The sequence below is a fragment of the Typopeltis vanoorti genome, chromosome 9 (assembly GCF_054136105.1).
Source record: "Typopeltis vanoorti isolate ZY-2024b chromosome 9, IOZ_Tvanoo_1.0, whole genome shotgun sequence".
Lineage (NCBI taxonomy): Eukaryota > Metazoa > Arthropoda > Arachnida > Uropygi > Thelyphonidae > Typopeltis > Typopeltis vanoorti.
In genome coordinates, this window is record NC_143557.1 from 62692103 (window position 1) to 62706169 (window position 14067).

The following is a 14067-nucleotide window of genomic DNA, read 5'->3' on the forward strand; positions in this document are numbered from 1 at the left end:
AGAACTTTCCAGCACCCCCCCCCATGTGTGTGTGTGTGTGTGTGTGTTTGGTTTAGACCATTTTTAATCAAGAAAATTATGACAATAATCCTTCTTCTCAATGAAAGGAATTTAATAAAATATATTTAGGATCTCTATTAAAATTTACTGAGTCATTTTAAGTTTGTTATTGATCAAACGATTCTCATAATGTAAACAGGCAAAAGAAAATAAGTCTATAAAATAGGTTAAAGTTTAATAACAGTTGTCATAACAGATGACTAACAATTTCATAACAGGTGAGTGGCAATTTTAAGCAAAAATCAAACAAAACAAAATCAAGTCTATAAAACAACAGATGTGATAAGAAATAAATGCCGTCCTATGCAAGAATGCAATTACATATTGTACTATTTTATGATGATTTATGACAATCTGTAAAGCAGATTTTTTTTTTTTCTTTTTTTAGACCTAATTTTGTCTGTATAAATGGTCAAACTAAAACCAAAACCGAAACAACTTTAATTTAATTCCATTCTGCCAGTTCAGGATCATAACTATCAGTTCAAAAATTTTGCAAACAAAAAAAAAAAAAAAAAAAAAAAAACCCAACTTAAACAAAAATCAAACCAACTGAATATATTCTATAACCTAAATCCTAAGATATATATACACTATCTACCAATAACTGTCCAGACACTTTAGCTTACAATTGGCACCAGCAGGCAAATCTTAATATTGGGTATGTCCACCTTTGATATCTGTGTTTTTTAGTTAGTTGGTTTATTGTATGTTATATGATCCTGTTTAAATCGTGATTGCTCTTTTTTTATTTTAATATAGTGTTTTTTGATTCTATTTAGTACGGTTCTTGAATATTTTTTAGGACAGCAGACATTGGTGTCTAGTGGTTAATATTCATTTTTTTTTAGGGTGGTATCACCTCCTGAATTCTTTGAGGGAGGCTTTCCACCAATGCAATGGACATCAGGTGGAATTTGTCTCCATCCCTCCATCAAAGCAGCACCGAGTTCAGCAACAATCAAACTGAGGTTCAGACTGCTCTGGACCTCAATTTCCACTCCAATTCATCCCAAAGGTGTTGATGTTTAACACCCATCTCTTCATACCATTCCATAATGGCTACAGCTTTGTGGCATGGAGCATCATTGTTGTCTTGATAGTAACATGTGCCCGTCCCATAAAAATTCCACAGTGCCTCCCATACAATTCAGTACCTTGATATCCAGAATATCAAGGTACTGAATTGCCTTCATGGAACCACGGACAATGACCAGTGGTCCCACTCCAAACCAGCTGAATGCACACCACACAATTATTCCTCCACCTCCAAACCTTACTCTAGGTACAACACACTGTGGTAACAAGCATTCACTAGGCTGCCTGCACACCCTGCCATCAGACTGGAAACAGGTGAGCCTTGATTCATTGCTCCAGAGTACCATTTTCCACTGGTCAATTGTTCAGTTCACACACACTTTTGCTCCAGGCCAGACGAGCTGCCTTGTTCGTTATTGTAATATTCGGATTCTGTACTGCTGCTCTTCCTTGGAAATCCAATAAATGGAGTTCTTTTTTGTACAGTATCAGTGCTCACCAAGGTGTTACTGGCATTCTGGAATTCATCACGGATGGTATATGCTAATTGTAGCCAGTTTTTTTGTGTTTTAACACCCTCCTGTCCTTGTTGGTCATTTTCGGTGGTTGAGCTGGGTGTTTTCCTGCACCAGAGATGACAAGACGTCTCCATCTGTTGATCACATCACCAACCGTTGATTATGAATGCTCCAGTTGAGTGGCAGAAATTCATAACCAACGTCATTGTGGGCTATCACCATGTATGTGATAGCCCACGATGACGCCTCTCTCAAAGTTCATGTCATGTTGCCATACCACCTGTATTCAACTGCTACGATGAAATACTGCTTCCTACCATCAGTCTGTACACTGGTTTTTATGTTATTAACAAACCTGAAATGTACCATAAATTCAAATAACAGGGGTATCTGGACAATTATTGGTAGATAGTGTACCTTAAAATTTAGGTTGTATTAATTTATTTTTTTTAATTGTATCAATTAAAAAAAAATCTACTAATATCAGAAATTAAACCGACCTGCCATGGTTCACCTTCAGTTCTACTAGGGGTATTAAGTAAATATACTGCACCACTTCCATCACAGACTAATGCCCATTCAGCTGAGGGAAAATTAATAGTCGAGTTAGCAGCAGGTCGACTGGACTCTACTGGAAGTTGCCAAACCACACGTTGCTCTGCTAATCTTCTGTCCTACATAAAGAAAGTATGTTTTATCCAGTGTTTATAAATGGACACACAGTGTATGATATCTATATTAATGCTGAACTCATTCTGAATGTAGTCAAATTAAACCATCGATACCCCTTTAGTCATCAGAACCAACTGCCAGCCTGAAAGACCAAGTGTAAGTCTGATTCCCATTGTATCATGAATGTTTATCATTACCTTTAAACCCCAAAGTGGTTTGAAAAAGTTTGTTTGATCTTTAAAAGCAGGGTTTCCATATTATTATTATTATTATTTTGGTAACCTCACAGAACCAACAGACTCATCGTGGGAGGTCCATTCAACCAGCAACATGTCTATCATAATGAGCTTTAAAGTTAATTACACAACCTGCACTCAGGCAATGCATTCCACTCACTAATGACTCTCCATGTAAAAAATCTACTCCTCACACCCTTCTTCACCACATCTTTATCAAACTTCCATGGAGGGCCTCTCATTCTTCCCATCTTAACATCCACTCTTTCTATAATTTCTTCTGTATTAATCTGACAGAATCCCTTTAAAACTTGAAAGCCTCTATCATATCTCCTCATTTCCTCCTATCTACCAATCCATGTTCTCTCAAACACTCTTCATATCCAACATTCCAGCATCCTCATATCACACTGGTTATTTGTCTTTGAACCCTCTCCAGTGTTTCCACTTCACAATGAATACTAGGTGACCATATCTGAGCATAACAGACCATATGTGGTCTGAACTATACCTTATATAGAGGTGCCACCACCTCCTTATCCCTACATGTAAATGTACTTCTATCATAACAGCAATATGATGTGTAATCTTTGCAACATGTGCCTTCAGAACTTCAGTACACTGTCTACCATCACTCCAAGATCCCAAATTTCATCCACTTCCTGAAGTACAGCTCCACCAATATAGTACGTAGCCTTATATCTCTATATCCCTAAGTGTAACACCTTGCATTTATTAATATTAAAACTGCAACCCCACTTATACGTCCAAGCTAAAAGTCTATTCAAATATTCCTGTAGAGAATTAACATCAGCACTACTCCTGATAATTCTACCTAACTTTGCATCATCAGCAAACATTTGAATCCCATCAATCCACATAAAATATCATTGACAAATAAGTTAAATAGTAGGAGCCCAAGAACAGAACCCTGAGGCACAACACTAGTCACCTTCCTTTTCCTTGGATAATCCTTTATCCAAGTGTAAGCAAACAAAGTTTGCACATGAAGTAACTTCAGTTGCTTCCACTTGGATAAAGAATTAAACCAAGAATATAATTTCTTGGCATCTTTAATTTATAGTATAATCAAGTAAAAAACTTTCAACATCTTTCTATAGGAGTATTTTAGTTATAAGGTGTGACAACTTTTGGCTACGTGTATATGGAAATATAACTTCCACATCACTTCAAACTTGGTATTGCTTTTGGTACAGTTCTGACTGAAGAAACCTCAATTTGAACTGGTCTGGGTAGTGACCCTTCCCATAATGCAGAGCATTATACATGTCTGTAAGGATATGTGCTTTGCATTATGGGATATTAAGGTAAGTGATATGAAGTCATTAGCCTCTATATACAAGTAGTCTGGTCATGAAGTTACTTCACACATAAACTTTTGTTTGCAAACACTTGGATAAAGGATTAAACCAAGAATATAATTTCTTCATCATCATCATCATCATCAAATTCCTGCCATGTACCCTCAAGGAGTGTACGGGATATGATAGTACTACATGAAAAAAATTACATCTTTATTAATTTCCTATCTACAATTTTCCTCCAAATCAGTCTGTTACTTGTCAAGACTCCAACATTATCAGATCTTATATTTCTATCGTCTAAAGCACTTTGTACCGTATCAATCCACCTATATCTTGGTCTTCCTCTGGGTCGTTTTGCTGCAAACCTGGCAGAGAACACTTGTTTTGCTAATCTTTCCTCGCCCATTCTGTTTAAGTGACCATACCACCTGAGATTAGCTCTGCTAACGCATTCCTGGATGCTGACAATGTCAAATTCTTTATTAATATCCTTGTTTTTAATAAAAAAAAAATATAAAAAAAAAAAAAAAAACAGAGGGGATAATGTACATCCTTGTCTCACACCAGATTTAACATTAAACCATCTTCCTGTACTTCCTTCAATTCTAACTGCTGACTTACAACTCAAATAAAGACTAAGTATTGGTTGATATAATGCTCATCGACACCATATAACTGCAGCGTATTGAATAGCTTCTCTCTTGGCACCTTGTCATATGCCTTTTCCAGATCGACAAAACTTAAATACAGATCTTTGTTATATTCCCATGCTTTCTCGACTATTTGTCGTAAAGTGAAGATCTGATCCTGACAGCCTCTATTTGGCCTGAATCCAGCTTGTTCTTCACCTAGCTTTTCTTCCACAATTCTTCTCAACCGTTTCTCAAGTATACTGGCATAGATCTTGCCAGGAACACTCAGTAGGGAAATACCTCTGTAATTCTCACATTCAGTTTTATTTCACTTTTTATATATGGGTACTATGAGAGCTCTACTCCAATCATCGGGAATTTGTCCCTCAGTCCAGGCTTTCTGAACTATGCAGCGCAGCCACTGTAACACTCTTATGCCACCATACTTCAGCATTTCTGGTCGAATATCATCTACTCCTGCTGCCTTTCCACATTTCAAGCCTTTGATGGCTTTTTCTACTTCAAGTATGGATATGTATTCCTGACTGCATGCCTGGTCAGTGTTTTTTACCACTGTGCTGTCTTCACTGTTTGTTTCATTTAGCAGTTTTTCAAAGTAATTACTCCATACTTCAAGGATATCTTTTTCTCCCATTTTCATGTCACCTTTATCATCTCTAATTCCTTTTACAGCACTCTTTCCGCCATTTTTAAGCTTCTTCAACAACCTCCAGAATATTTTACCACCTTTGTGATATTTATTTTCTATGTTCTTGCCAAAGTCCTCCCATGACTTTTGCTTAACTAGTTTTATAGTGTTTAGCATTCTTGCATTTGTCTCTATATTCTCTAAGAGCACAAGCTGACTTATTTGACAGGAACTTTTGATATGCTTTCTTCTTTTCCTTCACTGCCTCTTTAACTTCCTGTGTCCACCAGGGAGTTCTGATTTTTTTATCCTTACAGACAACCTCACCACATGCCTCTCTGGCAGAATCAATCAATGTTTTCTTCAGAGTTTGCCACTGAATCTCCAGGGTTTGATTCCTGTTTTCAAACTCTTCCATTTTTTCTTCAATAATCTTTGTGTATTTTAGTCTACAGCTCACATCTGAGAGCTGCTCAACTTTTATTCGCTTTAAAACTTTCTTACATGTTATTCTTTTCATTATGAAATTCAATTTTATCCTGCTCAAGACTAAATAGTGATTACTTCCAATTTCAAATCCTCTGTACACTCTTGTGTCCTGCACCAGGGAGAAAACATCACTATCAACAATAACATAGTCAATGAGACTTTTCTTATTCCTAGCCTCTTCTCTCCATGTGAATTTGTGCACATTTTTATGTTGGAACATGGTGTTAGTAATAACCAGTCCATGTCCTGAGCAGAAATCCAACAGATATTTGCCATTATTATTAGCTTTGCTGTTTTCTCCAAATTTTCCCAAAATATTTTTGTATATCTCACAATCATTTCCTACTCTGCTATTTAGATCCCCAACAAGGACCAACTTTTCATTTTTCATTGTGTCAGTTGCTTTTTCTAAAGCCTCAAAAAAATTCCTCCACTTCTACCTTAGTAGAACCTTCTGTGGGACCATAGGCACAAATAAGTCTCATTGTCCAGTTCCCCATTCTCATATTTGTCCACATTACTCTACTTGAGACTGACTGCCATTCAAGAAGATTAGCCTCGTATTTTGTGTTGAATACTATGGCTACTCCTTCTTTTCCTTGATTGTCATTGCCTGAATATAACATTTTTTATTTATTGGTCTTTTTTGTTTCAGTCACCCCTATTATGTCGATCTGTTACTTATCTAATTCCTCAGCTAGCTCCATTTCTTTGCCATTCAGGCTTCTTACGTTGATAGTACTGATCTTTAACTCTGGTGATGTTGAGTTGGGGTTTATTTTCAGATTTGTTCCAGTAGCTGACTTTTCGCAGTTCATCCTGGTTCCCTGGCGAAAACAACAATAATACATATATAATAATACAACAACAACAAATATAATTTCTTGGCATCTTTAATTTACGTTTGTGACCAACTCTGTGTGGAAAGGACATCTGAAACCCTACCACTTTGATGCAGAAAAGAACAGCATGAAAGTAAGTTACATGTGAATAACTAACCCACCCACAGTATTAAAGCGCTAAGGAATCACAACCTTTCATGAATGGGAGTGACAAAATACAGTAAATAAGACATTTCATGGAATGCACCTCTCAAAGAATCTACAGAATGTCATTTTGCAAACAGGGCTTCAAAATCTTCACATGCACTACTATGGGCTTTCAGAAAAGTATCACAAAAGACTAAAAGATTGAACCTTTTTTTTTTCAGCCTCTTAATCTTTTTTTCATGAGCACTTTTGTGGATTTTTCTGCATTAGTTAATATTAAAGCAAAAAAATGGGAGGTGGGAGAGAATAAAGTCAAATTGATGATGAAATGTGAGTTATGTTTATCAAAATTTGCCTCAACATATTTTTTACCTCAGCTAAAAATATATAAATACTTTCGATCTTATATCTCACATTAACAGTCATCATCATAACTGGTATCTTTATCTGTACCAACAATGTTACAGAACAAGATAGTACAACAGTCTATGGCAAATAACAAGAATAGTTTCCAATCAACAGTATTCTTACACACCGGTGTATTATTTATGAGGTATATTACCTGATATTAGCCCTTAAATTTTCATCTTCTTAAGCACTACTAACATCTTCCTCTTGATCTTTTCCTGTCATTTGTACTTAATTTTTTTTTTTTTTTGCTACCATCTCACATTTGGTTTAAGAGATCATACAATCTCAGATTAGATGAGTGTAAAGATGACATATGACTTTGTTTAATACAATTAATTCTAATATGATTGTGTTTAATATACTTAATTTTAATATGATCGTGTTTAATATATTCTGGTGATGTCATCTGTTTACTCATCTAATTTTAATCAGAACTCTCACCAGTATTCTCCAGTCATGGATCAACTGTATTACAGTACTCCAATATTGATGTGTTGTCTACCATTTCATTCTTATAAGGCACTTCTTGACTGAATCAATCCACCTAGACCTTGGTTTTCATCAAGTTTTTTTTCCAGCCATCTTGCCATCAAACACCTAGTTTTCTACCCTTTCCTCTCCCATTCTTTTTAAGTGACCATACCACCTTAGATTATCTATGCTCACACATTCTTCATTGCAAACAATATCAAGTTCCTTCCTAATGTCTTCATTTTTAATATGACTCTGCCATCGATGCCACGTGTTCAGGCCCCCTAATTTTTCTAAGAACTTTCAGAACTAGTCACTAATCTTTCAACAAGTACTTTATTTCTAACCCAACTCTTCAATAAATAATTTAAAACTGCTTTGAGCACTGTCTTGTATACTGCTAGTTTAGTGTTTTGACTAATTTCTCTCTTATTCAATATAAATTTACTCAACAGGCTCCCCGCCAAAGCTTTGCTCATTCTGTCGTCCATTTCCGGATTTAACCTGTCATCTTCACTAAAAACTGTGCCTAAATAGCTGAAATATTTTACTTGTTCTATAGGATCTCCATTCAGAATGCAGCTGCAGTTTGCTATGCTCCTACCTATTTTCATAGTTTTGATCTTTTTATTGCTGATATGATTTTCATTCCAAATTTGTTATTACAGCCATTATTCAATTTAGTGAGAAAATCCTGAAGACTTGCACTAGATATGCTTAGGAGTGCAACATCATCTGCAAAAAGCAGAGAGCTAAGTCTGACATGCCCAATTCTAATATCAGGTTTGATGCAACTTTCTTTCATAATGTGATCCATATAAAGAATGAATAAGAGTGGAGATAACATGCATTCTTGTATTACCCTTGATTTTACATCAAACCATCTTCCTGTATTTCCTTCAATTCTAACTGTTGACTTATATCTTAAATATAGATTATTTACTACTCTGTATAATTCTCCATTTACCTTGTGTAACTATAATGATCTGAAAAGCTTTTCAATGTGCACCTTGGCATTATGCCTTTTCCAGCTCTACAAAACTTAATTACAGATCCTTGTCATATTCCCACAATTTCTCAACTATTTGACATAAAGTGAAAATCTAATCTTGACAACCTTTATTTGGCCTGAATCCAGCTTCTTCCTCTCTGTTTCTCTTCCACAATTTTCTTAGCCTCTTTTCGAGTATGCTTGCATAAATCTTACCATAAAACTTGCATAAATCTGTAATAGACAAATTCATCTGTAATTCTCACATTCAGCTTTATTCCCATTTTTATAGATGCGTATTATGAGAGAGCTCTGCACCAATCATCTGGAATATGCCTTCTGACCATTCCTTTTAATTATACAGTGTAGTCACTTGCAAAACTTTTATACCTCCATACCTCCAGAGAAAGAGATAAGAAAAGAATCATTGCAGCAGACAACTTCACCACATACCTCCCTAGCTGAATCAATCAATCAATGTCTTCTTCAGAGTTTGCCAACGAGAATGCAACATTTGATTCTTGTTTACAATTTGTTTCATTTTTTTTAAATTAATGTTTCAATCAGCTGAATCAATCAATGCCGTCTTTAGAGTTTGCCAATGAGACTGCAAGGTTTTGTTCTTGTTTTCAATTTGTTTCATTTTTTTCTTCAATAATGTTTGTGTAGTCAAACACAATTTACCTGTAAAAGCTACTCAACTTTAATTCTCTTTAAAACTTTCTTACATACTGTTCTTTTCAATGTGACATCCATTTTTATTCTGCTTGGTACTAAGTAATAGTCACTTCCAATTTTAAATCATCTTTACCCTCTTGTATCCTGAACCAACACGATGATAGCACTATCAATAATGATGTAGTCAATGAGGCTTTTGTATTTCTTGTGTCTTCTCTCCATGTGAACTTGTGCACATCTTTATGTTGAAACATTGTGATAGTAATGACTAGTCTGTGTCCTGAGCAGAAGTCCAATAAATATTTATCACTATTATTAGCTTTGCCCTTTTCTCCAAATTTTCCCAAAATGTTCCTATATGTCTGGTGGGATTCATTCCTCCACTTCTTCCTTAGAACCTTCTGTGGGACCACATGCACAAATAAGTTTCATTGTCCATTTCTCCATTTTGAAGTTTGCCCACATGACTGTACTTGAAACTGCCTTCCAATCAAGAAGTTTATCTTCATGTTTGGTTGTTGAGTACTATCGCTACTCCTTCCTTTTCTTGATCATTATTGTCTGAAAATAACATTCTATACTTATTATTTAGTAAGATCTCACCTGTTTTTGTCTCCTTTGTCTCAATTATGCCAATTATGTCCACATGGCACTTTACCGATTTTTCTGCAAGTTTCATTTCCTTTCCATTAATACTCCTTATACTGATGGTTCCTATTTTCAGTTCTTCTGATGTTTTTTTTCTTTTTCTTCTAGATGATGAGTTGGAGCTTGTTCCAGTAGCTGACTTTTCACTGTTTGCCCTGGTTACCTGATGAAAACAGCAGGCACCTTGTTTAACCACAATGCCCCCAGCTAACATGAAATCTCATTATGTTGTACCGTCATATGCATTTGTGGTTTAAGCTGATAGAAAGAAACAATTTGGTCAGCTAAGTCCCAAACTGCCAGCTCATCCTTGTTCATTCAGTACCCAGCAGATACGTGCTAACTAGGTGCGCCCTCATGAAGGTGAGGATTGGACATTAGGTCAGAAGCTCCAGTCAGTTCTCCACATTCCCAAAAGGTGATGTGGAGGTCTTCTCTTAGTTATTTGGCTTTGACCCTTAACAAGGATCAAAGTGCCCCCATTACGGATCTGGTTGACCTAATCATCTATGTCTTTCTCACATGTTTCCGATTTACGAAAAACAGATCCCAAGCATCTGAAATTATCTGCTGCTCTGACTACTGACTAGGAAGTCTTAAATTTTTGCCTTCTCCACAATACCACCAAAATAACAATTTTGCTATACTTAAAGTGTACTATTAAACCAAGTGTGTGTGTGTGTGTGTGTGTGTGTGTGTGTGTGTGTAGAAGGGGGGGGCCCTCTATATAACTATCCCAAATCCAGAGTTTTATTATTATTAGCCAATGGTTACAACAACTATTAATGGTTCCTATGGTGTCAAGTATTCAGATCTCCACTGCTTGTTTCTCTAGTTCTTTGAGAAACAAGCAGTGGAGATCACCTTCACAGCCAGATTTCAAGCGAAGCACATTGTTGATGCTCAAAAGACTAAAGAAAAGAAAGAGCAAAAGAGGAAATTCCATTCCAGTCTATCTGGATAGAGATTCAATACATATATACAGTGGACAAACATTCCTCAAAAAACTTTCTTAGACTAAACTAGAGCTAACCATAGGAGACATACCTCAGTTTCTTTGAGTGCTTCAGTTCTTCTTCAATTGCAAAATGAAATTTATAACTTTAAAAGAACAATATATATATATATATATATATATATATATATACATATATACACACATATATAAAAGCATACCTGACATAAACAAACCCAGAAGACATGCTTTGCTTGACTGACAAAAAATACACATGTATGCATAAATGGATCTTGAAATATGTGATTTAGATAAGCTGTCATCTTAACTTGAAGATAGCCATACTGATCCTCACCCAATTCAATGATTTCCACACCTAGTAAAAGAATTTAAAAATTTCACTTGAGAAATTTTTTGAAGAAAGACAGCATTAAAATATGCATTTACAAATAAAGGTAAAAAGTTAATTCTGGACTATTTGAAAGCACTTTCACAATTGGTAAGATAATAAGAAATGTGCTACTAAAATTGAAAAAAGAAGTGTTATGGATAAAAATGTCTTGAATGATAGCAAGGCAGAAAGATGTTGGAGCGATTTGAATGAAGCACAAAAAATACACTTAAAAATAGAACAAATAACATTTACTATTTTTATATTTAGAAATATAAAAATGTCATACATCTAATTATGTATTCCATTTAACTTTTCCCATTTATATTAATTCCACCTATGAATTAATTTATACCTCTTGAGGAAACATATCAGAAACTGACAATTATAATAATTATATTTAAATATAATTATTATATATAACTTTTCCCATTTATGCTCATTTCACCTATGAATTAATTTATACCTCTTGAGGACACATATCAGGAACTGACAATTATAATAATTATATTTAAATATAATTATTATGTCGGCGCGGTTAGCCTAGTGGCTTTGCACTTCGCAACCATATGACTGGGGAAGGAGTGTCCTAGGTTCGATTCCCGTCGACGACGTGAGGAGCTGAAGGATCTTCCTCAGCCATAGCCAAGTTAGCCGGTCTTGGGCGTAGACAGCAGGGTTTTTTCTGCCAGTTTATCTGGGGTTTTTCATCCCGCAAGCAGGCAAACCAGCTCCGTGAACACACACAAGGATACAGCCAGTAATACTTCGAGGCATAGGGGTGACCATTCTATCCTCGTATTTCGGTTACGAAATCCAAGCATGCTTGGAGGGTTGTGGGCCTTAAAGGCCTGTTAAAGCCATTGAGATAGATAGATATAATTATTATAATTGTCAGTTTAATGTGTTTTAATGTTTAGTATGCTTAATTATCATATATGTTTAATTGCATAATGATTATTTCATTTAATACTTATTTGAATAAAAAGTAAAAATTGCAAAGTGCTTCTGTTTCTATTACATATCTGTCCAATTGAAAAATGTATAATGGTTATTTACATATAATGCTTTTTAGTATACTCAATCTGAGTTGAATTTTGCATTTCTAACACATTTTGTAATCACTGATCATTTTTTTTTTAAATAAATATATTTTCTTTACTTACACATTCATGCTACATTTATCAGTTGAATAAGAAAGCTAAATTAGCAAAACAAGTGTTCTCTGCCAGGTTGGCAGCAAAACGACCCAGAGGACGACCAAGATATAGGTGGATTGATATGGTACAAAGTGCCTTAGACGATAGAAATATAAGATCTGATAATGTTGGAGTCCTGACAAGTAACAGACTGATTTGGAGGAAAATTGTAGATAGGAAGTTAGTAATGATATAATTTTTTCATATAGTACTATCATATCCTGTACACCCCTTGTGGGTATATGGCAGGAATTTGATGATGATGATAAGAAAGCTAAATTTTTCAGTTTACTGGTTCAGAAGAAGATGGTTCTCACATATAGACATAAATATTGTACACATCTATGTTAGAGAATTCATTGGATTCAAGAGATTCATTGGCCACTTTAGAAAACAGCATAAGCAAATATGAAAAAACACTAAGCAAAAAAAAAGTATATAAAAGAGACTATTAGTTATTTTATGCAGAAAACATTCTTTCATTTCAATACTGTGCAAATTCATTAAGGCAAAATAGTATTAATTTAAAAACTTATCACGTCATTTAGATACTTTATAGAAAATGAATTTTCTTTCACCATATCAGCTGTTTAGATGAGTGTATTTATAGTTAATACAAAGTATGTGTTTTTCTTCAATAAACAAAATATATGAATTTTTTTTTATTTATAGTATAAATTTATTAAAACATTATAACATTAACAAGTCACGATGACATGAATGTGGAAAATAACTATACTGCCAACAGGTACTCTATCTTTAGAGTCATAGCAACTTGCCGCCCAAGATACTAAAAGGACTGTCCTGATAATCATGTATTTCACATGCACTTAACAGTTAATTTTGGACTATTTGAAAGCACTTTCACAACTGGTAAGATAATAAGAAATGTACTACTAAAAATGAAAAACAAGAATGACAGCTGTGTTATGGATAAAACGACTTGAATGGTAGTAAGGCACAGAGAGAGAGAGAGAGAGATGTGTGAAGTGATTTGAAAGATGTGTTATACATCTGTTTAGAGAGATGAGAAGGTTAATAGCTTAATGGGTGATGATGGTGGTGGACATCTGAATAAGTTTGTCACATAAACCAATGTAAAAGAAAAGGATTACATATGCAGAAGTCAATATGGTGTCAGATAACAGGAAAGAGAGAGAAGAGAAGAAGAATGCATATAGTTGAAGATTTTGAAAGTTAAGAAAAATCAAATACTAATAATGCAATAAGGATGGATGAAATACTATCGAATACTTTAATCCTAGGATGGGTGAACTGGAGTGAATTGTAGAAGCGTGCACATGGTAGATTTGATGCTATTCTAAACAAATATACTTTTATTATCTGACTTAAAAATTAAATGTTTTATAACATAAATTAAAAGCCAAACAGATATTTTTCTAGCGTCCTTAATAATAATTCAGGGGATACAAATCCCTTGTTGTTCAACTGCCAGTAAGCAAAACTCTAAGATCGAGAACTACGAATCTATGAGTTTCGTATATATACTGAAAAACTATCAGCGAATCCCAGTGTAATGACCACTTGGTAGTACAACACCAAGGCAACTCGAAGCAAAGGTGGAGCAAGCTCTCTACTTTGCTTCAAGTTGCCTTGGTGTTGTACTACCAAGTGGTCATTACACTGGGATTCGCTGATAGTTTTTCAGTATATATACGAAACTCATAGATTCGTAGTTCTCGATCTTAGAGTTT

The 14067-nt window shown here is 34.9% G+C and overlaps 1 protein-coding gene across 2 annotated transcripts in view; it reads right to left on the bottom strand.

The window, feature by feature from the left end:
- Positions 1-14067, bottom strand: part of LOC150103089 (nudC domain-containing protein 1) — a 171800-nt gene that overhangs the window by 120451 nt on the left and 37282 nt on the right. For both annotated transcript variants that reach the window (XM_090397646.1, XM_090397647.1), the window contains exons 2-3: positions 10984-11138; positions 2117-2290 (exon numbers count right to left, since the gene is read on the bottom strand). In XM_090397646.1, the coding sequence (XP_090253772.1) occupies positions 2117-2290; positions 10984-11138 (329 nt within the window). The remainder of the gene's footprint in view (positions 1-2116; positions 2291-10983; positions 11139-14067) is intronic.